At 33.1% G+C, this 25,228-nt stretch overlaps 3 protein-coding genes across 5 annotated transcripts in view; 2 read left to right on the forward strand and 1 right to left on the reverse strand.

Moving 5' to 3' along the window:
- Positions 1 to 248: 248 nt before the first annotated feature.
- On the reverse strand, positions 249 to 8,447 carry Art3 (arginine methyltransferase 3). Of its 3 annotated transcripts, none has more exons than XM_087407765.1 (8): positions 8,002 to 8,447; positions 6,933 to 7,259; positions 6,527 to 6,702; positions 6,294 to 6,452; positions 5,536 to 5,723; positions 5,055 to 5,281; positions 3,838 to 4,197; positions 249 to 3,175 (listed from the first exon to the last, which is right to left on the reverse strand). In XM_087407765.1, the coding sequence occupies exons 2-8, from the start codon at positions 7,246 to 7,248 to the stop codon at positions 3,066 to 3,068; spliced, it is 1,536 nt and encodes a 511-aa protein (XP_087263891.1). In that variant the 5' UTR covers positions 7,249 to 7,259; positions 8,002 to 8,447; the 3' UTR covers positions 249 to 3,065. The 3 variants fall into 3 exon arrangements, with proteins under 3 accessions (XP_087263891.1, XP_011067860.1, XP_087263892.1); XM_011069558.2 differs by having other exon boundaries at positions 8,265 to 8,446; XM_087407766.1 differs by lacking the exon at positions 8,002 to 8,447 and adding an exon at positions 7,634 to 7,989.
- A 626-nt stretch (positions 8,448 to 9,073) lies between these two features.
- DNApol-eta (DNA polymerase eta) lies at positions 9,074 to 12,919 on the forward strand. Its single transcript, XM_011069559.2, has 7 exons — positions 9,074 to 9,347; positions 9,585 to 9,719; positions 9,916 to 10,124; positions 10,197 to 10,363; positions 10,454 to 10,677; positions 10,774 to 10,897; positions 11,004 to 12,919. Exons 1-7 carry the CDS (start codon positions 9,211 to 9,213, stop codon positions 12,441 to 12,443), a joined length of 2,436 nt encoding a protein of 811 aa, XP_011067861.1. The 5' UTR covers positions 9,074 to 9,210; the 3' UTR covers positions 12,444 to 12,919.
- A 339-nt stretch (positions 12,920 to 13,258) lies between these two features.
- The window catches only part of LOC105154201 (SLIT-ROBO Rho GTPase-activating protein 1), a 69,624-nt gene continuing 57,654 nt past the window's right edge, over positions 13,259 to 25,228 (forward strand). The window contains exon 1 of the mRNA XM_011069560.2: positions 13,259 to 14,779. Coding sequence (XP_011067862.2) covers positions 14,701 to 14,779 — 79 coding nt within the window. The 5' untranslated portion in view covers positions 13,259 to 14,700. The remainder of the gene's footprint in view (positions 14,780 to 25,228) is intronic.

Below are 25,228 nucleotides of genomic sequence, written 5' to 3' on the forward strand. Positions count from 1 at the left end.
AGTTGTTTCTCTTAGATTTTTCATTTTTGAAAACAACTAAAAATTCATTTTTAATTCCATATATAATTACAAACTATACCTAATATTTTATATTTAATGTTCTATGTATATACTTGATACTATGTGTATATATACTATGTGTATACTATGTATATACCATGTATATGCTATGATATTTCAAATTCTATATACATACTTGAAGGAGCAAGGACGACGCATATATGTATGCATCAATGATTTAACAAGAATAAGATTCTAAAGATTTATTTCAATTTGCATACATTTCAAAAGACCATTGACGTTTTTAATTATTCAGCAATTACATATGTGCGGGTCAAATCGGATCGAAATTCGCTATTCAGCAGATTGTACTTATACAGAATGCATTCCGATATTTACTACCAGTGCTGAAATTATACGGTATACGTTGCATGCGCTACAGATTTTCGGCACTGACAGTGAATATCGGAACGCACCCTCAATAATGTAGTAGTATTGTATAGGTCTATTTTTATGCATTCTCTGAACTGGTGCATACAGTCCAATAAGTGAAGTAAAACAAACGTAAATTTATTTCACTTCAACTTATTGCATCGTGTGCAGTGTGCATCAGTTCAGAGAATGCAGGAATAAAAAAACAGGCCTTATATGATGTACGTACGTATGTACGTATGTATGTATATATGTGTGTATGTATGTGTGTATGTATGTATGTATGTATGTATGTATGTACGTATGTATGTATGTACGTATGTATGTATGTACGTATGTATGTATGTACGTATGTATGTATGTACGTATGTATGTACATACATACATACATTTTATCTTCGTGTACAATGCAGACAATAACAACTGCAGAGAATATCGATGTGTCGCTCTCTCGATGAGCACTATAAGCTAATTTTTTGTCGTATCACAGAATTGTATTAGTCGTTTGGTTACAATTTAAATTCGATAGAGCAAGAACGATCTCTAGGTTATTCAATAATTCGATGCGTAATTTTGTACGCACGAAAAGTGGCAGGAGGATTCGCACAATATTAATATCGGATGATCGAAGTGTTATATCTGTCGATGGCATCATTCCGTCGACGAGATATTAACGAACTCTATTTAGAGAAAAATTCTAGCGGAAGCAATAAGAAAACTTCTTCGAGAAAGTTTTCGCCAAATGTGAATCACCAAATATTCCTTACAACAATTCGATAAAAAATTGAATCCGGGCGAATTCACGCGGCCGGCGATTCTACGGGTCGTTGTCTGTGTACTAATTATGAGTTCTGCGGAGATTTCTTTTTATCTTTTTCTTAAATTCTCTTCTCTTCTATCTCTGACGTTTACACGCTTGCGCAGCTAGTATAATGTAATGATATATATAAGATTAAAATTCTATTGTTCATGCAAAAATTCTTAAAATTGATTTCATAAGTTTATAATTGGTTTAGTAATGTACAAAGTACTCCGAAAATCGTGGTACAATCGGGAAAGAGGCGATTCCTAATATAAAAGCAAGTCGAAAATATAAAATAAAATTTTTTATAGATATTTTCAACAATTTTTCAAAATAAATACATTATTAAAATTTACTGCATTATTTTAAATTATTGCAAATTTCCAGACTGACAGAAATAGCGTTGAATAGTCAGATTGGATGAATCAAGCAGATTATACCAGCGCAGCGGTACACGCGTACTTAACAAATATTTAAAATTTTCAGTTTTTTTCAAAAACAGAGCTCTATACAATAATTTTATTTTTGACTTACTTTTACATGAGAAATCACCGCCTTTCCGGTTATATCACGATTTCTGGAACACTCTGTGTATATGAATAGCTAAAAAGGCACAAATGTAAATAGCTATTAGATCAATGATTATTCTGTAATTATCACAAATATTTAAGAAAATTCTATATCTCACTTGCGAAAGAGAGAAAAAGTATTATACATATAATATATATATTAATATTATTATAGGTGTATTAATATATATTTTATATATAAGTATTAATATAGTAATTTATGTATGTATGTACAGTTCCAGCATAAAAATGAAGATCTAGAGTTCCGAAACATTTAAGTTAGGTTTCCGTTTAAGGGAATCCTAAAGACGTCTTCTCTCTCTCTCTCTCTCTCTCTCTCTCTCTCTCTCTCTCTCTCTCTCTCTCTCTCTCTCTCTCTCTCTCTCTCTCTCTCTCTTTCCCTCCCTCTTTCCCTTTCCTCTTCTCTCTCTCTCTTCCTTTTCTGTGTTTAGTTCCCACATTGGTGACACAATCGTGGTGATTGAGTTAATCATCGATTAGTGTTAATCAGGATTAGTGAGAGAGCTCTAAATTTTATGTCTTAAGTATTTTTATGTGTCGGAACGGTCAAGGCATTTAAACTTTATAGTCAAGGCCTAAAAGATTGCAACACTTCTTTTTTAATGGGTTTCGGAATGCAGCCTATTCACCGAGCGATTGGTTCTTATTCATGGATCGGCAAAAAAGAATCAATCGCTCGATGAATAGACTACATTCCCATTAAAAAAAAAGTGTAGCAACCTTTTAGGCCCTAACTACACAACTCACATCGATGGAACTCACCGACGGTACTGACGCATGCGGATTACAAACATTTGGAATGTTATAACTTTCTCTCTTGCATAGATGTTGGCTTCGCGTTTGATACATGGATAATATAAGCAATTCTGCTTTCATATAGATATGTTTTAAGAAGTTGTACAATTTGTTATTACTTATGATATAATAGTCCACAGACTAGTAGTTTGTACGGAGAAACAACGTGGAATTCTTAGAATTGGACTTAGACGTCTAATTAAGACGTTATTATACAAAAATTTATGTGTATATGTGCGTGAAAAACAATTAATCGTCTTTAAGATTCCCTTAAGTAAACGAATACTACAGATTCTATATATTATAGATTCAAATTGGTAAGAGAGATAAAGCTTAAGCGAATATTCGTGAAAAAGAATGTTCAACGAAATTCAAAGCATCATAATGCGATAGCTTCCCGTTGGCACATGCGACTATTAGTCCCTTGGAACAAGCATATTCAATGTTTAATCCAGAAAATACGTCTGAGAAAAATTTTTGATGTGAATAACGACCATTAAGCCTCGGATGTCCTTACAGTGTCTTCGGCAGACCAACGTGCCATTTATAGCTTCACCTATAAGAGAAAGTATAAATATACAGATATTATATTTTAACTATAATAACTGCTATAACTATTGTGTATTTCGTTTCGAAAAGTACTTTAAAATATCATTTGTTACGTCAATTTATTTTTCTTTTCAAGAAACTTGATAACATAAAAAATTAAATGATAATTGGACGTTTCTGAATATTCTCAAAAAATAGTAAAAATTATTAGGGAAACATGTTTTCATAGAAAGGTATAAGAGATTACGCGAATAAAATCCGATTCAAATATTTCGTAGTCCTCTAGATAAAGTAATCTATCTTATCAACAATCGGAAAAATGATTAATTATTTTACTCGAGAAGAGCATTTGAATCGAACTTAAATAGCACTATTTTATGACTTTTTGTATAAACATGCATTTCTATAATAATTCCGAAGATTTTTCAAAGATATTGTGAAAAGATAATGTTTCGCTTGATCTAATTATCTTGAAGAAAAATCAATATAAATCAATTAAAACGTTATTTGAAATAAAACAATGCAATTATCATAACAAAATAATATAAAATATACAATTAAATTAATATGATATTAATTGTCAAATTAATATCATAATTACAGAACGAAATATTATAATTATAATTATATATATTAATTATGACTGTAGTAAATAAACATACAACTTACCTTCAGTTATGCTAATGGGTTCGCTTAAAGAAAATACCGTCTGTTTCCAATGTGTTGGAGTAGAATAGGGACCTGTACTGAAATGAACCGGATTGTCGAGATCGAAGAAAATGTCGAAATAACCAATTATCGCGGTTAACGATCCTGTTTTCTTCACATTCAACGTGAAAGGAGACGAAAAATTGACGCAATCCGTAGTGACTTTATATAAGTCAAAGGCTTGGATCTCGGCGACGCTCGTTATCAAGTCATCGACATTACAGATTTCTATACTGGGTTCACGCAACGCTTCCGCTTTCATACAGCTCATTTTAAAACCATATACGTTTGACCAATAATCAACCAAGTCAATATATCTCTCTACACAAAAACAACAGTAATCTATATAGAATAGCTTACAAACAATTGAATAATATATGATTATGTAATAATCATTAGGCCTGTATTTATAATCGTTTCCCAAATCTCATCTCAAGAGCGTATCAAGTGAGATACTCGGAATGAAATTTTCTGTCTTAAGATATGAACGATTCAATAGTCATATCTTAATTAGAAATCAATTAAAACTATATTAATCTGAGAAGCACGATTCTCAAACATGTGAGACTTTAACTTCAGAGATACAAGATATTGAATAAAGCTATATTTTGTGCTTCACTGTTAAAAATTTCACGAAATTTAATATACTTTTAAATCACACAATTTGAACTTAATTTCATGACATTACATTAAATTTAATGTTGAACACATTCATTACATTTAAGTAATTACTGTAACTTAATTTTCAGTTCAATCATACTTTTAATTTCGTTCATAACCACGAGCTTCATTTACATGTAAGGAAGCTCGTGATTACATTTCTAACAGTGTTTTTGAAATAATCTTTACCAAAATCAAATTATTGACATGTTAATGACGCATGAATTTCAAGGTCTGTTAAATCGCGAACATTCGCGATTCAAGTTATATCTCAAGACAAATTTTATCTCAGTTCCTCATTTGAATCACTATTATTAATGTGTAGTTATTAATATCAAATCAATTTTCAATATTCATCTATTAAACTGTCTTCATATCAAGATCAGTTTCAGATGTTCTTCAGCAGAAACACGACTATAAGTACGAGCTTAATAAATTATTTTTCAAATACGCGCGAGATCTTTCGTCATGAAGTATAGCTAATATTATTATAGTAAGAATTACACTGTAACACATACTTGTGTCACCACTTCCCACAATACTAATTGTACATCTGTTTGGAAGAATTGTTCCACCAGGCGTCAAATAATGGTCCCTAGCATAAATAACTGTATCCAGCATTCCTTCGAACAAAAGAAAATATCCCATCCACTCGGATATTATTGCATCCACTTTGTCTACCCCTATACTAATATCCTCCAGACGACCCCTTTTTAAAGTGATTATATCACTGAGGTTGTTCTCTCTGAAATCAATTAATATACTTTATTACATTTTCCTCATATGAAATCTAAATGAAAATAGGAGCTATCTAATTTGCAATATAACCTTTCAATACAATTTATTATATTAGGTGTAATAAAAAGAAATCCATTATTTTTCCAATACATGGCTTTAGTAATCTGTATCACGCGTAGACGAGATTACTAAAGCCATCTATTGGAAAAATAATGGATTTCTTTTTACTACACCTAATATATACTTTAATTAAATATACACCTTACTATATCCATAGCATGATATATCACATCAGATTGATCGACACTGATAACTTTACTGCAACCAGATTTTGCCGCAAACATCGACAGGATACCAGTTCCGCAACCAACGTCCAACATTACACAATCATGAAATTTATTAGAATTTGTTAATAATGCATCACGATAGCTCTCCGTTCGTTTTTTATCCTAATAAAATATATTTCTATTATTTTTTCATAGATAAATATTATCAATTTAAAAGAACTTTGAAGAAATGTAACCTCAGTTAGAGTTGGATAAATTTATGAGTAAGGAATAACAAAGAATACATAAAGAATAAAGAACCTCTTTAAAAAAAAAAATCTCTTTAAAAAAGAAAAAATATACATCATAAAAAAGGTATCGAATATCACATTCTTTTTAATAAAAAATGAAATAAATGTAATTAACCAAATATTTCATAACACAAGACACATAAGATAGATTGAAAGTGACTAAAATGATCAATTGGATAAATAACGCCATTTAGTAACAATCCTAGAATATCAGAAAGATTCAAAGATATATCTTAAGGATTACAAATGGACATCTTTAAAACCTCAGATTAGAATGTTTTGGCAATATTTAGCACATTTTTAGGCACTCATTTGTTCCCCCAAACATTCTGAAATTTTCATCTTAATGTATTGTTCTAAATATATCCCACATAAGTCCCGACATATTTATGGATATGGTCAGGATCATCCTGAGGATGTCTTGTACTGTTAGAGAACTTACATTTAACATTTCGTGATGTATAGCAAAGTGACTGTATGTATTGAAATAGCCTTCATCAACATTAGAATTATGAGCATTAACCTGAGCATTCTTTTCTCTTTCATCCAAATCATCACCCAGTATTAATTTCTGAGCCTTCTCTTTCATCTCCTCCATTTGCTGAAAAAGCAATTTTTATTCATTACATTATGCCACATATATGGAAATATGTGTAATGATTATAATAGCTATACCTGCTTTATTAGAAAACATGTTGTCTCACTTTCCTTCAGTTGAGATTTGAGTGACCTGATAATTCTTTTCATATCTTCATACTGTACCTCTGATAAAGTCACACTGTTATCACTTTGCATCTGTTTTACATCTCTTTCTTCACTCACATCCTTAATTTTGATAAGATCTTCAATGTCTGCATTATATTAAATAATAAAATTTGCAACTCAGTGCATAATCTGCGTAACATAATACAATATTTGTAATTCTGAGCATTGACTCAAATGTCAGTGTATCTTTTTCTATTTCCAAAAAAAAAAGAAAAAAAAAGGGAAGGCAATAGGCATGAATGCCAAGCCCAGAATTATAAATTTTGGAAAATATAATGCCATCAATAAAATAATAGCCTTGGTTCTTTATACTCGCCATACATTAACCATGGATCATCTTCCACAACAGGATGTAAATACTCGTCTTTTTCCCAAGCCTCTATGTCTAATGTATTCAGTTGTTCTGGTAAAATCTCCTTGCGGCGAACAAAATTGATTAATTTGATATAAGAATAAGTGTCGTGAATATGTTTCTTTATAAAATCACAAAAGTCAAACTTGTGAAAGATTTCAATATGGTCCAATGCAGAGGGAAATCCGTTCATATTTTCCGTACAAAACAGGCACAAAATGTTATAGTAATCTTCACCATTTTCCTCCCAATCATCTCCACTGTCGCTGTCACTTGACATGTCATTATGTCCTACAACAAAAAAATAAATAGGTAAGATGAAAGAGATATTATCCTTCATCGATTTCAATGAAATTAGGTGATGAAATTTATTCAATGCGTTTTTGCACAAAATGAACGAATCTGGTAGAAAAAGTGTCGCTCTGCCTTGCGAACTGATGTACGGTATTAAGCATTAAAGACGACTATTGAAGTTAGGAAATCTGTCACAGGTCACAGGCATATAACAGTGAGCATGTGGTTACTTTTAAAATTAAAAAAAAATTCACTGCTTTGCAAACATAAATTCTCACTTTGTATTTTTAAAGCTTAAATTAATAGTGAATTTGTGTTTGTAAAACAATTTTTTATTAAGATTTTAGGGGAAGAGTATTCTAAATAATTACCCTAATTTTTTACTATTATACTTGATTTGTTTGATTATTTTTATTCGGTTTAAATGTTTCGTGCCCCTTATTATAGGAAAAATATCTATTAAAATACATGCGCATAAAGTCACAGAGCATGAAAATATGATCGCAGCACATGCTTGCACCGCAGTATTTTATGGCTGACAGATTTCCTAACCTCAACAGTCGTCAATTTTAATGTTTAATATCTCGGTTCACTGGGCAGAGTAACTTTTTCTGCCAGATTCATTCATTTCGTGCAAAAACGCGACGAATAAGCCTAATTTCATCGAAATCGAAGGTGAGGAAGCCTGTCTCCTTCACAATTACCGCAAAATATAATCAATTATAAATAAACAACGTACATATGATTAATTATTATAATAGTGTAAAATAAATTTCTTTTTTTCTGTTTCACATCAAGCTAAATATTTCACAATCAGACGCCAATAAGAATTATCAGGAGTCAGGAGACACAGTAGCGTCTCTGTCTCGGCACTAATAGTATTTACACCGCGTAAATTAACTACTTGAGTTTTTTTGCCGATTACTGCGCAAGCAGACTAAACGTGCAATTATTTCCTGTCGTTTTGCCATTCATTGCGTAGGACTTTCAGTAATATTTTACCCAATTTTGCCATGATAAACCTCGTCTTCCTAAACGATGTTAACTACAAAATCGACGCAGCTCCGTCACGCTCCAAGTTAAATCGAGCACGTGTCAACAACTGACCAGACTGATGCTTGACTTGAGCCGAGAGCCGAGATCAGTGGAAATCAGTCGAGATGATGCTGATGGAAGTCATAGGGCATGGAGTGCATCCACAAGTACGACCAATCACTGATGAGTGCTCAACTCTTGCATCTGATTGGCATATTCCATTAGATCTAAAAATATAGACCAAACAGATACAAGAGTTGTCGTTCTAAATGTACCCATGGTCATCCATGGCACACAAAAAACTAACTCATAAAACTATATTGTACCTACTACTATTATACACGGGAAAGTGCATTTGGGCCCAAATTTAATTAATTGTTTCCAGTATGTTATAAGAGGCCTAGTTTCCACCGAAACTAGGATCGGACCCTCGGTGGAAATTAGGCCAGAGAAAAACCTGAGAGAGGACATGCGAGGGTTCTTTTCTTGTAATCGCAAAATGCATGGCAGCGCACTATGCCTTGTGAAAAAGTGGATATAAGCTAGACAACAATATTTATTATTATTTATTTATTTTATCATTATTTATTTATTATTATTTATTTTTTTGCCATTGTTAATGGAAACAAATCTCTGAAATCGTTGAAATCTATATTAATTTGATAGATTTTAGTTATTTCAGCAATTTATTTCCACCAGGAGCATCGCAAAAATGGATATTGTGTAGTTTACATCCACTTCTTCAGAGGGCAGTAGTGTGCGGAAGCATTTTACGGTTAAAAGATCCTCATGTCTTCTCTCAAGTTTTTCTCTGATTCAAGCAAAGATCGTACAGCTGTACGTGGACGGTGTATGCAGAGTATTTACTTTTAAGTAACCTTATGCTGATCAATCTTATAAATATCCTAGCGAAATGGCGAGTTCGAATAACAGGATCGTTGTCCTGATCGACATGGACTGCTTCTTTTGTCAGGTCGAAATTAAATTGCAACCGCAACATGAAGGAAAACCCCTTGCTGTTGTCCAATATAATCAGTGGGAGATGGGCGGGTAAGCGGAATTTGTTAACTTTATCCGGTCGCACTGTTTTAAAATTAAATTTCAAAGTAATTGTTTCAAATATGTCTCCCCACCCTAAAAACTTGATAAAAATGTATTCATATTTTGTCTTCTTCAGCTCCAAAAGATTTATCATAGGTTTATTTCAATTTTTTTGTATAAAAGCGTTATATTTATTGACTTTAGGATTAGGTATGATTATATCAGTAACATTTGATATAATTGCAGGATAATAGCAGTTAATTATGAGGCACGGAGTTTTGGAGTAACTAGGCATATGAGAGGTAAAGAAGCTAAAGAGAAGTGTCCGGATATAGTTCTAGTCAGTGTACCATGCCTTCGTGGAAAAGCAGATACATCTAGGTAATAGTTTGCAGTTGGAATAGATTTTTATGGATATAATATGTTAATTTGGATATAATATGTTTATATTTCATGACTCAATTTATTTGATATTTTTTCTTATTTTGATATCAAGTTCTTCTCAAAGTCTTAATATACATTAAAAATTATTCGGTACATGATCAATTTAATTAATATAATAATTTGTGTCACGCAGATATAGAAAAGCCGGTCGCGAGGTTATCCAAGTTATAAAAAAGCATTGTAATGTAATAGAGCGTGCTAGTGTCGATGAGGCATATCTTGACATTACGGATATTGTTGATAAGAGATTAGCTGCATCTAAAGTCTCTCCAAAACAACTAATATCATTTCTTGCAAATACATATGTCGTGGGATATTCGGAAATTAATAAAAATAATGAAGGTAATGTAAAAATTTCTCCTGACACTCAAAGTGATTTAGATGTTGCATGTATCAAACACATTATCATTCCAGAGGAAAGATGTAAAGGGCTACAGACTTGGATATTAAATTCCTTTAAAGAACTGCACGATGATCAAGCTCAGAAACTCGCTATAGCTGGCATAATAGTAGAGGAGATAAGAGATAGTATATATAAAGAAACCGGATTCAAATGTTCTGCTGGAATTTCACAGAACAAGGCTAATACCCTTTTTATATTCTCTGTATTTTGTTATGTGCCATATTTTAATGATTTTGCATATTAATCGAATGTTCTGATCAACTAATAGATATTAGCAAAACTAGCATGTGGCTTACATAAACCGAATCGCCAAACAATTTTACCTGAAGCAGCTGTTTCAAGCTTGTATTCGACGCTTCCAGTGAAAAAGGTCCGAAATCTCGGTGGAAAGTTTGGCGATGTTGTGGTCGAGTCTCTTGGTTGTAAAGTTATGGGAGACCTATTGCAATATTCTTTGGAACAATTAAAAAAGCATTTTGACGAAAAGACAGGGTAAATATGAAGCTTTTTTTGCGTGAGCAAAATTTCAATGATAATAACTTATGATTTGTCATTTTTAATATAATTTTCGTAATTTTAATTCTTCAGATTTTGGTTGTACAATATTGCTCGAGGTATAGATGACGAGCCTGTCACCAATAGGCTATTAGCAAAGTCCATTGGGGCGTGTAAAAAATTTCCTGGGAAGCAAGCTATTACTTCATTAGAAGTGGTAAAATCAAAAAATAATTTCTAATATTATATAAAGGATAAATATCATGTAAAGGATTTATAAATAGTTTATTGGATTGCACGACAAGTATATATTTCATGTTTAGTTGAAGCACTGGGCTGGGGATCTGGCAGCGGAAGTGTGCGAACGGCTTGAAGAGGATTTTATAGAGAATCAACGACGTGCTACACTACTCGTAATCTCTTATCATTATTATCACAACAGAAGTACTGTATCTCAAACGCGTTCGCTTGCCTTAAACTCGTACAAACCAGAGAAAATGGCGAATCAATGCGTGGACGTTATCACCAAGTCCACGCAGTACCCGGTGGCATTCATGGGCATTTCTGTTACTAAATTTGTACCATCGAAAGAGAGCGGTAGCTTCTTAAAATTCTTTAAAAATACCAAACTGAAAGACGAGGAGGAAGTCGTTATTTTAAATTCACATAGAGATACGATGAACTCGATGTCCAATTCAGAAGCGAAAGAAAAGACGCTTTCCAATAGCAAAGAAGTTTATTCATTGGAAAGTAAAAGACAAAAGTCTCAGAAAGTCAAAGAATCAACCTCAAAGACTAATGAAGGGATGATGAAAGGAAGCAAAAGAATCATTGACTTAAATACGAGCGCTGAGGATTCGCCTACGTCAAAAAGAGTTTCCAAGCTAATCCAAGTGTGCAATGAGCGCGACAAGACTAGAACAAAGAACAAACGTCTACCAGGTATGATAATAAATAATAACGACTTTCAAAATTCCTTCTTTATGAATGTATATAAGACAGAGGAGAAAAAATGTTATAATAATGTTGATGAAATCACGAATACTATGGAAGAATCGAAATGTAAAAAACGATTGATTGTGTCTAATGCGAATGAAAAAAATGTGAATGATGAGAATATCGATGATTACAACATAGATTTACGCAAACAAGTAAATGTTTATGAAACACCTTCCACAAGGCATGTACATATGCATGTAAATAGCAATAATGAAGAGCCTACAGAGGAGAATAACAAAAGGACTTGTGCACAAGATCCTTTGATGCGATTACGAGAAATATTTCCAGACTTGGACGATATAGATCCAGACATCCTATCTCTGTTGCCAGTCGATTTACAGGAGGAAGCAAAATTGTATATGAAATCGCGAAGTAAGAAACAGGAGAATATTAAGATCTCTTGGGAGTTGCCGAAAACTGGAAGAGGAAGACCCAGCAAGGCTACACTCGCTGGCAAGAGTGACAAGAAGCGTAGTCCCCTATATAATTTCCTAATCAAGACCAATTCGGACAAGTATAATGTGCCTCTAGAGCGATGTGCTGAATGCAATCAAATGATACCTATAACAAAGTTCAGCGAACATGTAGACTTTCACGTTGCACAAAACTTATACCAAGAGATTAATAAGCCGACATCGAGCGAGAATGGAAATGCAAAAAGGAAACTCGAGGATGATGAAGTTAATGTTTTTATGAAGCGTCAGACGTCAAACGTTTGTGAATCTAATAAGGATTTTCGATCGGCAACTACGTCCCTCTCATGATTGTGTCTGTGAATCCAATGTTTTTCGATATTTTATCACTAACAATAACTTTATCACTCCGATGATAATTTATCTCCTATCAATCGCGATCGCGATGACATTGTGTCTCTATTGTAATTACCGAAAAAATTGTAGGCTAAATATTTTATATTTGTATATATCATATAACTGCAAAAATGTACAATCTAGTTTAAAAGCAGAAAATCCGTTATATAATCAGTTAACGTAGAAATTTTTGAGACTGAGTTTCAAACAAAAAAATATTTTGATACTTTCCCTTATGTCTCTAGTTAAAAAAAAAATTGTATATATGTATATAATTTATAAAAATAATTGATAAAAATTTTAAGATATACGATCTTCTGCTTTATCAAAATAAATTTTTTATTATTGAGAACATTTATTTTAATATATAGAGTTTTTATATCTGCTTCGTGTATTTAATTGAAAAAAAAATATATGTATATATATATAAATATATATTTTTTTTTTTAATTGATCTTTACCCGACATCCTGTGTCTGCGTGTGCGCGTGTATGTAAACTGTATTATCTAATCAATGTGACAAGAATATGATTATATTGGGTCATCTAAAAAGTATCCGCGGTACTTTGTCACTAGATATATGACCATCAACACACATCTAGTGACAAAAAACCGCGGATACTTTTTAGATGACCCAATAATTGGTACACACTAGAAAACAAGAGAAACCAGAAATCTGAATTTGACTAGCCATGATATAGGGTTTTTTATTTATGGATGGTTATTAATGGTTCTCTTTATTTTTCTAGAAATTTGGTCATTTCTGACATTAGATTTATTCTCAAATGACAAGGATATCTTATCGATAACAAACGTGTGAGATTGATCTCAAATAATAAACTTCGCGCGATCTTAGGTCGGTATTCGTAGTCGGATCATATATTTGATTTAAGATCGAAAGAAAGTACAGTTTTAAGATGTCACGAACCAATCAGAGGGCTGTATTAATATTTTAAAACATTACTTGAGACGATCTTAAAATAAGAATCGACCAGTTTTAATATCGATATAATGGAGATAGTTCCATGACCATGAAATAAATTTTCTGCAATCGCATGCTTATAGTTTAGTACGATGTTCTTCAAGGGATGGCGCCAGTGATTCCATCGGTCACTCGAGCTGCTCGAGCGCAGCAATTATTTTTTATTGGTTGCCAGGCAACGAGAGCGAGACGGGACGACGCGACTCGCGTTCTATCCGAGCACGACGATGTTCGAGCGGGAGGCACCGGTGCGGTGGCGGCAGTGGTGGAGAGCTTTCGAAGTTGACTTTAATGTATGTTCGTCCAAGAATATCCACGCCGCGACCGCCTCGAGGACAGCCAAGGCGGCGAACCGACACCGGCAGGCAGACATTACGCGGCGAGTAGCCGTTCAAGTAACGTACTTGGCGTGCTTGTGCCTCATCGCGATCGACCTCAGTCATCTCAGTCAGTCGAATTGAGCGTAACGTCTCGATCGGGCGCCTGCCAGGCTGCCAGCTGTCGAGCTAAGTAGCCAAGTAGCCAAGTAGCTACAGACTCGACTAACTCGCAACTTCGGAGTAATCACAGATCGGTAATCGGTATTCCGCTCCACCGTTCTCGCCGATTGCTCGCGCAGCGCTACGCGAGCGAGTTAATCGCGGCAAATAAACGCGACTCGCGAGTGTACGTTCGAAGAATCAGATTCCATATACATCCATACGAAAACGGCCGCATTTTACTCGCTCTTTTCTCGGCTCTTTTCTCCTATTTAACGGCCGACTGACAGATCGGCCGTTCACCGTAAAACCGGTTCCGACGCACAGGCACGGTGGAGGCACGGCTGTGTGGAGGAGCGCCTCGTGTGAGTCGTGTGCTCGCGCTCGGGAGAACACTCTGAACTCTGAACGTGGCGAGTCTCTCTCACTCTCTCTCTCCCCCCTCGTCTCTCACGCGCGCGCGCGTTTCGCATCTACCTTCAGTTTGGCTTCCGTTTGTCGTTCGCGCGCGGTAATAGAAAGAACGCGCAACTGGCAGCGTGCGCGCGTTATGTATGTACGTTGCGTCGCGTAGTGTAGCGTCGCGTCGTATTGTCGTATATAAGCTACGCAAGTGCGTGTGAGTGCGTACGGTGCACGCGAGCAGGCGCGTTTGGCCGTTTGGCCGTTTGCTCGTGAGAAAGAGAAAGAGAAAGCCCGAAGCCGAGGAAATCAAGGTCCGCACATTGCCGTCGCCGGCGCGCGCGGGATCATGGACGAGGAGGAGATCGACGGCGTCAAGTCACCCATCAAGCGGCTTGGTTCCACGCGGAAGCTACTCGTCTTCAATAGTAAGCTTTCATTCGATACCTCTTTTTTTTCTTTTTTTTTTCTTTTTTTTTTTGCGACTTTATTATGCCTGTACTTATTAAATATGTGCGAGATGTGAATTTCAATAGGTTCGCTCTTATCAGGTACTTTCCTAAAATAAACATTTTCCAATAATCGATCATTACCGTATTAAAAAGCTATAACGCTTTCGCGAGAATAGTCATAGGGTACTGCAGCTTTTCTCAAATATTGACGAATTTTCGAGTCGCGCGATAAATTCTGTCATAAAAGGGACATAAAAGAATTGTTCTTTTATACTTAAACGATCTTGAATATCGTTGAAACCATATCGCTCTTTGAAAGTATTACATTATTATGAAAAAAGGGATATCAGTGTGTACAAAGTTGTTCAATATCGGAATAATACAAAGTAGGGAGCATGTCTGTGATTTTTTTTAATTCTTTGCGATCCTACGTTGAGTTGGATTTGAAATTATAACTTTGTACGTGTCGCAAGTCGATCGCGAGTTTGTTGCGGCAGCCAATCTGAAGCATCAATTTTAAAATTGTACTTGCGATCGATTTGCAACTAAAGTACTTTTGGTATACACGGTGTCGATGTCAAGTTGAAATCTGTTACCTGTGCTTTTCAATTGTGCTTCCGATTTAAATTATACGTAGAATCAGGGTAAGATCAAATTGATTATTGCAACGAGCTTACGATCGACTTGCTATAACATAATATAGAACCAAGATAAGATGTAAGGTAGCTTACTACATGATTTTCTTTAAGTATTCGATTTTGGAAGTAGATTGTATGTCTCGAAATAAGGCGAAAATTATGAAAATGAGCAAATAATTACTAGGATATTTATAATTTCATTTATTATTACCTAGTGAATTTGTACATTTTTGTAATTATAACCTAAACCTACTAGTTTCAAGATATGCAATCAACCCCCTGAATGCGATTGTAATCGGCTATGTTTTTAGATTACAAAATATTAGATTACAAAATATGCAGGTACGAAAGAAGATGCTTCCAAGGCTGTTGAAACAGATATAACAGAAATTAAACGAAAGACAAAAAATTCGATTGGCTAATTTTACAGGAAACAAAAGTACTTACACAACAAAATCAAACTTGATCGCATTTATGTTTGTCATTTTTTTCTTTCTATTATATTATTATTGAAACTTGACAGTGAGATATGCTGTCGCTGCAAGAAGCAAACTTTTTTTCAGTTATATGCATTACATTATTGCTTACAATAAACTGGTTTGTTTTAAGCCTGTTCTACAATGTGCTTTTTGTTGTTTCCTGTTTCTTGCTTTTTGCTATTTTTTACATCTTGTCTTTTTGCTTCTTATTCGGTTTTTTGTTCTGTATCGCCTGAGATAAAAGTTAACGAACTTTGAAAGAAACAAGAAATACATAGCAAGAAATACAATTGTCGATAAAACGGTTGCAAAGGAGATAAAAGCAAAAGATAAAAAACAGAAAACGGGAAACGAAGAACACATTGTAAAATGGCTTTAGAAATAAACGAAAAAAACTGAAGGAAAAACAAAAAAGCAATCTGTAACTTTTTTTACAGTAAAATTATTTCTTGAAACTTTTTATTGCTGCAATGGCATCAATTTTTATACTTGACTTACTGATGTATGGCTAGAGAAATTAATGGATACAATTAAGTTGTATCGCTTTATTGTATTATATATGTACGAGGTCTGTCCGGAAAGTATCCGACTTGTGTTGTAGCAGGAAAAAGATTAATTTTAATCAACAACTATATAATGTCTTCTACTCCTCTTTGGAAACCACAATCTTCTTCTAACGACCCTCCCACTTCCGAAAGCATTCCTTAAAATCGGCTTTCGGAATAGCCAACAGCTGCCTCGTCGTATTTCGTTTTATGTCCTCTGTACGCCCTCAAATCTTTTTCCTTTTAAAACATTTTTTACTTTGGGGAACAGCTAAAAGTTGTAGGGAGCTACGGAGATTGACGAAATTGCATGATGTCGTGTTTCACCAGGAATTATTGGACAAGAATGCAATGAATGAATAGGTGCTTTTTGTTCGTGGTGAAATATCCAGTCACCACTTTTCCATAACTTAGGCCGTTTTCTGCATCACGTAACCGCTTTAGAATTTCTAGGTAACACTCCTTGTTTAACTGATCTTTTGGATCGTATTCACATGATGAACAATGTCTTCCTGGTCAAAGAAAACAGTGACACTGTTCCGACTGACTCTTTAATCTGTTTATTACTCATAGATTTGTTTCTATAAATTTTACGAATTACACCAATGATTTCAGAACAAGAATTGCCAAGTTTTTAGCAAAATTTAATGCAAACAAACTCTTTGCTCATGATACGTTTAGTCATTACATGAAATGTGACGGTTTACAATTAGCGCTAAATATTCCTGAAATATTTATAAAAAAGATTTCCTAAAAAATATAAAAAAAAACATTTTAATAGTATTCTGGAATATTTCGAAATATTTAGGAAATATAAAAGCAACATTCAATGACTGATTAAAAATTCTCCTTATACGAAGATTATTCGAAAAGTTCTCGGCCTGACATCAGTAAAAATGACGACACATATTAAACCGTTATAATTTTAGATAAATTTGATCCTGCACAGGACTGCTGTTAAAATTTCAGACAGATGCGTTCATTAGTTTCTTTGTTTCGGTCATGTAAATGTAAAGCAATCAACTTTTTTTTCGTTTTTTTCGATAAAAGTTAAGTTGGCATACTTTCAATTTTTTGCATATTTTTCTTCATATATATTGTATTTTGTTAACATGGAAGAGTGAAATAAAAAATTCGTGCGCATAATTTGAACTGTAAAGAAATTGCACGTTTATTACTATCGTGAACATGTTGTTGTTATTGTCGCCGGTAGAACATGGTGAGAGGTGATAAGGTGCAGATAGTTGCAGTACATTGGAATGTCGGTCCATACCGAAGACTGCAATGTGCAGCAGGCACACCTAGTCGAATCGTATGTTGTTCTCGGATCATATGTTGATTCAAACTCGGCTCGGGAGATCGGACACTCGCATATAATGGTATTTGCGATTACATCTATTATCACAAAATTTGCTCTCCTGAATAAATAAATTACAAAGAGATTATGATAATGTATTGAGATTTTTCACTTAGAGTGTTGAGAATTAAGCTAATTTATTTATTGAATCATGTAAATATCTTTCTTACATTAAAATTACAAATGAACTGAAGAAATTGAGTTTTCCACTTAATTATTGCAGCTGAATATTTAATTCGAAAAATTTAAAAATCACAAGATATTGTGCAGATATTCCTCATGCTCTCATTATGAAATATCCATTAATGTTGCACTGGAAGTACAATAGTTTATAGCAAAATCGCAGTTTCGCAAAAGTAACATAAAACGAAGAACAATGTACCTTTAGAAAAACATAAAATCAAATAAAGAAACAAAAAAATCTTTCGTATGAAATAAAAATATGATAGGCAATTGATTTAGAATCAAGTTTATCAATTGAACAATTTTCTTGTTTAGTTTTTAGAGAAGAATTTTACGAATTTGTATTTTTTTTTTTTTTTTTTTTATGTAGAGGAGAATGATCGCAGTCAGAAAGATAGTGAGAAATTTCAAACAAGTTTTGAACGTGATAAGATTTTTATACATTACACGTCATAGTTTCGAAAATATATAGATTCAACGATGAATTCATTGTATTATTGGCCGTTCACGTGGCTTTTCCGTTACCTGGGATCTTTCGAATCTTTCGATCTTTTTGATGAGATAAAACCAACATTTTCCGGCCTATAGATCTGGCTCTTACCATTGCGCATTGTACTGGTAAGCATAACCACATACAACATGCGTGCAAACACGCAGGCACGCGGTCTACACTCACATGTGTGTACCAACATGCGTGTGCAGAAAAGCAGGAGGAAGGGGAAGTGAAGTCTCGTGTAGACGTTGATATATTCACGGTTTATTCCGACACCGTGTTTATACCTAAAAATAGTGCCTTATTGTAAATATTATTCATTTAAAAATTACAAATCCTGTTACATAGTATTATGTCGAACTACTAATACTACTATAATAAATTTCAAATTCTATTACTAGTAAAAAATTTAAAAGTTAAAAATTTTTCTTTATCTCATAGAAAAATATTTGTATGTACATCTGTTGAATATGATAAGATATAGCGGAGTAATTTGGACAAGTTAATGGAAAATTTAAAATTGTGTAAAAAATTAAAGTCTCAGAGTGTATTCAATCATACACACAAAGAGAAATTAATTAAAAAAAAATGAATGCAAAAAAATTTACTTATCAGGCGAATATATACGGATCATACACTATTGTGATAAGTAAATTTTTTCTAAACTTAAATATAATTCCAAATTGAAATAATGCGTCACAGAGAAGTTTTGCACAACTTTTATGCATCCATTTTTTTAAATTAATTTCTCTTTGTCTTACATTTTTCGATACTATCGACTTGCGTATTTACGTTCGAATTGAACGTAATATTGTCAACAATGATAATAATCGACTAGAGAAGAATTTTTTCTTTTTATTGATTTTTGGTGAAAATGTAATCAAATGGCCAGGTAAGTTCAATTTGACCCGAAGAAGGCAGAAGGAATACGATACAAGGAATAAGGTAAGTGGTCAATATTGATCACGTAATGTATAAGATAATGTACATTGTAGGTCATCCATTTGCTTAATTTTTTCCTATTTTCTTATGTACATTTTTCCCTATTTTGTCATATATATGCGAGATTGGAAGTATCTTATTTAAATTCTAATCAAGCACGTATTAAAACTGCAATTCTTTTCAGATGTCTCGCTCGGATAGGTTTCAAGTATCCCGCTGGATTAATCAACAGGGAATTAATAAGTCGCATATCACGTCGCGGTTTTAATTAAAGATTTTCTTTATTAAGTTAAAATATACGTTAAATTATAATATATATATAAGGAAATGGATGGAGAAAAATGGATGGACAAGTAGGAATGTACAATAGATTGGAATACAGGTAGGAATTCGGTTAGATAGGAACTAGGAATAGATGGAGATTATAATTTTATAGGATTGAAAAATTGTATGTATATGTATAGACAAAATAATAATTTAAATATAATAATAATAATAAATATGATGATATTTTTTATTATTATTATTATATAGTAATTATTATATATTAAATATTGAATAATTTTATTATATATTATTTAGATATAATAATAATCTACTGGAAAAAACATTAAAAATGTAAAAAAAGGCATCATGTATATTTTGCAGAAAATAGATAGAGAAAATAGATACCAAAGATAATGCCATAAAAAAAGAAGTGAAATCAAAATAAAATATTTCAAGTATTTAAAAAGTTCTATAGAACACAGTTTTCCGAGCGTCATCTTGAAGGCATCCTTACGATGTAGGCGTCGTTCTTTGGATACCTTTAAGAAGATACTGTTGTATGGAATAATTTTTTTTTCTCATAATTACAATATACTACACAAAGTACGGATGACATTTGAGGTGTATTAAGTATAACAACACATTAAAATGAGAGGATGAAATGCAATAGACAGCGTAATAAGAAACGTAAACAGAAACTAAAAAGAGATTTTTACATTGATAACAAGTAGAAAATTGTAGAGATAAAAAATCGAAAATGAGCAAGATCTCTAGCAGCAACATATTTGATGTATTGTTCATAATTTGATTCATGCAAATAATTCACTTAATATTTTATTATAATTATAAACTATTTTTCGTAAATTAAAGAAGTTTTATATATATTCAAGTTTTATTATTTTAGTATATTGATATATTTTATGTTCAACAGATGCACATACAAATATTTTTCTATGAGATAAAGAAAAATTTTTAATCCTTAATATCAAATTTTTAAATTTTTTTACTGTAGTAATAGAACATGCGCGTGTATCTTATGTAAATCATCGCTGCCGTAGCGATACCTTTTCGTATATGTCGACATCTTTCATTGTGAGTGCGTGCGTGCGTGCGTGCGTGCGTGCGTGCGTGCGTGCGTGCGTGCATTCGTGTTTGTTGTGTGCACAAGGCGGCGCACGTAGAACGGCCACCGTCTGCCATAATATCGATCTCGTTATCCAGTCAGTTGTGTATACGCGCCGCTGATTATGCGTCTCCCGCATGGTATACAAATCCTCACAGTGTAGACTATAGAGACTTCTTATAGACGAATTTCTTTATGCTGAAATTATGGTTAAAATATGTTGCATGAATAGCGTTTTAATTGTGATATTCATGATCAGAAAAATCATCTGAGGTCTCGTACAGTAACTTTTTTTTAAAGCAAAATAAAAATTTGTTCTGATATCTGTATCCGATGTGTACTGTAGTGTAGTTGGGACGCATGTAATTTTATTTATCAAAAGCCAATTTTCAAAATTCGGCTCTCTACGAGCCTTCCCAACAATATAAGAAAGAAATCTAAAAAGGTTTCATACGGAAATATTATTTTTTGGAAAGAAAAAACCAACATAACTAAACTAGATCTGCACTTACATCTAAATTTTTTTATGTGTATTGTTAAAACTATGGCTAAAATGTTGCATAAAGCGCGTTTTAATTGAGTTTTATGAAGCTTACAGGATCAAATCAGCAGAATCAAATCGAACCTATCGGTAATATATTTTTAGTATTCATTTTGTACTAAATTATGCCATTAATGATAATTTTATGCCATGTGCCATTTCGAAAAATATCGTGGCGGTATTAATTTAATATTAAGCTGGCAGCACCAATTTAAAATAAAAGAAAAAACAAAAATAATATCAGAAATCAATAGGATTGAATTTATATTATTTTGTATTACCAAAAACAATTCTATATTATGTGTCATTTACAAGAAAACAGTGATGCTGCTAATTTAATATTTAAACTAGCAGAATTATAAAAAAAAAACAGCAAAAATTAATATAATTAAATTTGTACCATTGAAAGTAAGTTAATATTTTACATGTTTTCTCCTTAAAATGACTTTATTAGTATATACTTATTCAGGACATGATTCTGAACAACATCAAAGAGGTTTTTAGTCGTTTTTCTCAAAAATGCTTGCTTTCGAGAATTCGACCGTTTCCAAACTTTTAATACACCCTATATATACATATATAAGATTCATAAAAATACACATGATTTCTGGGTCTCTCTCTATCGCAGTATAACCCCTTAAATTATTCAATTTTTTAAGGCAAAAATTTGTCAACATTCAAATGTAAGATTTACGCAAAGAAAGAAAGTCTTGTATAAAATAAAATAAGTATTTTAATACTTAAGCTTTTTTTTTAATTGTTACAAATATTGTATTAAAAAGAGTAAATATTTATTTAAAAATGATAAATTTCATTTATACAAAGAGTATATCATACTTATTTAAAATATAATTGTTTTATACAAATATATAAAACACATATTTCTTGTATGAAAGACTTTAAAATATTGATATTAATTTTAAAATATTTATAACAATATTAATTTTCTCACTCCAATGATTCTAATATTAAATATTCCTAATATTAAATAATCCTTACTTTTTTGCACGTTATTTGATCATTGCTTCCTTTCCTTATCACTTTACATGTAACGAATCTAACTTATCTATTATTAAATATTAATACTGCATATAATTTCAACATTAACGCAGACATAATAATATACATTAACAATATCTCGTCGTTTAGGCCTTTTTGCATTTTTCAAATTGGTAGATTGTGTTATTCTTTGGATGACGATCTAAAAATAAGAAACGCTTGAAAAAAAAAACGGTTTTCTACAGTTTCTCCATTCGTGCACCATAAATACATTAGACGGCCTCGTATATATTGACTCCATTCTCGAGGCGATTCCATCGACAACGGATTCGTTTAAAAGCGTGCGTACTAAAATATTTTCTCAAGCGAACAAACACCGAAGTTTGCTATTATTTTAAGGCACATGCACGTATGTTGCGTCGCGGATTATACGAGTATTTCTCACTCTGTGGATTTTTATATTTAATCTTGAATGGAATTTTGAATCAATTTTTTTCTGCGCGACATGACTTCAAGACATGACGTTATTAAATATGAAAAACCTTATTTTCGTTAAGAAGTATTTTATCAATACATATCTTTGCATTATTTCGGAAACAACCATGATAATCTATATGCCTTTTTTTTTCCACTACACACGCGGAAAAAAGTAGAAGACGCCGACGACGACGCGGCGTTTCCTGTCCTTGGGTATTTTTACAAACGGCAACAGCAGTTGTTTTCTCGAGAGTTAAAAGGGGCGAGTCTTTCGTTTCAACACGTGCATCCCTTATGGTCAGGCGCGTGTATTCGAATGTACGCTTTATACACAAATAAAGCAGAAACTGCGACATGTAATATCGCGTTTTTTACATCAAAGAGAGAACTACTCTAATAACTATGGGGAACCTTAATAAATAAAAGATTTTCCGCCTCTCGGTGCACCATTTTCGCGCACGTGATCGAGAGGCAATGAATTATTTCACAGCTTTTGCTCTGCACAGCTGCGATCATGTAAAAACGCATTGATCAGTCACTTTCTTCTGCGTTATCATGCGTTATCATGATGAAAATTGGTTTTACGAACAATGATGATGTTAGCATCATTACGCGTAAAACAGAATATTATTTTATCTGTATTGTTTTTTTAATTCGTATAATTATTCCTGTGTGTTTGTATCATTCTTAAATTTTTTTAATTTTTGCCACTTGAGATTATTTTTATTTATAACAGCAATGAAAAATAAAGTTTAATCACAGTAGTTTCCTTTATTAAAATTGAAAATTTATTAATTTTTTTTATTTCTCCCTACTTTTTTTTTAGAAAATATTTAGTAAAATACTAAATATTTATACATAATAGTACATAATAATAATAAAGATTTGTAATCAATAATATACAATAATGTATGTAATTAATAATAATAATTTCTAATTGGAGTATAAAAATCAATCCAATTGGATTTTTGTTTACGTAAAAAAATAGGATTAAATAATGTTCAGAAAAAATAAAAGGATCCTGCACTAATCCTATATGAAATTGAGTCCCGGTGAAATCAAATGGTTTTCTTATATATTATAGGTTTATGACTTGCTAAACAAAACATATAAGCTTTAGCACAAAAAAATGAACATTTTTCGTGTTTGATTTATCTACAGTTGCTGACATCTCACCATAAAATAATCAATAACTTCTAAACGGCTAAAATAGATAAAATTATAGTGTTTTGAGAAGATCTCAGCAAGGATTACAAGAAAATGAAAGACTTTAGCAAGTCATAAACCTATAATATATAAGAAAACCATTTGATTTCACTGGGACTCAATTTCATATAGGATTAGTGCGCGGTCCTTTAAAATAATTACGGATATGGTACACACAAACAGTGCAAAAATAGAAAACGAAGACCACTAATTTCGGGGGGAGGGGGAGAAGAGAGAGATATGAAAATTGCCATTTAATTGTTATCTTCGCTTTATGGTACAAACAGATATTAAATTATTAGACGTTAAAGTTTACGAGAGTGTACCAATATCACTTGGAGTTGACCTCTTCACAGAGTATCCTCGAAAATCTCGTTACTTCTGGGAACAATCGGGGTCATCCGCTCGTTCGGAGTTCCGCACTTCCGGGATTTGAAAATTTAGGGCGCCTATCGGCCGACTGGCGCCGATTTGGCACACTTTCCCGACCCGTCGCAATGCATTTTACGAAATGCCTCGTGCGCGCGCTGTGTTTCGCACTGGGCGAACCCTCCAGCCATAAATTCTGATCTCTTGCCCTCTAGGGAGCAGATCTTCGCCCGAATCCTAACCCGCGCAACCCTCATTATTGCAATTTTTATCCCATGGCACGATCCTACACATCCTTCGAACAGGAAGTTTAGCATCCTCCAAATTTTTTCTGTCTCCTTATATCTACATATTCGCATTTCTCTCCTCCTTTTCCCTTGAATTTTTTTCCTGCAATCTCAATTATCCTGTTCGAAGATTCTAACTCACGTCGTGATCTTCATTCCGTGCGACATTCTCTGAACAAGTCCAAGAATCTAAGAGATGTTTATATATATATATATTGTACGTATTCTTAATTCTTATTCCCCTTTATTCGGAATTATTCTGGCATTCTCTGATCGTCCACTGCTTTTGGAATCCTAAATTGGACAGAAATTTTCATAGTAATTTTAGTTACACCGCTTGTCTTAATATTCTTCCGGCGTCTTTCCGGCATCCTCAAACGTGGATGCGTCTTTGTCTTCTTCCACGGATTGTATGCGACTTCGTAACACAGGTATAGCACGTTTCTTTGGCTTTCTTCTCTTTCTCCTCTCTTTCGTCGGTCGAACGACGTATTGCTGCCGAGTGCCACGCCCTAGATG

This window comes from Acromyrmex echinatior, chromosome 7 (genome assembly GCF_024713525.1).
Source record: "Acromyrmex echinatior isolate Ae372 chromosome 7, ASM2471352v2, whole genome shotgun sequence".
In the NCBI taxonomy this organism is placed as follows: domain Eukaryota; kingdom Metazoa; phylum Arthropoda; class Insecta; order Hymenoptera; family Formicidae; genus Acromyrmex; species Acromyrmex echinatior.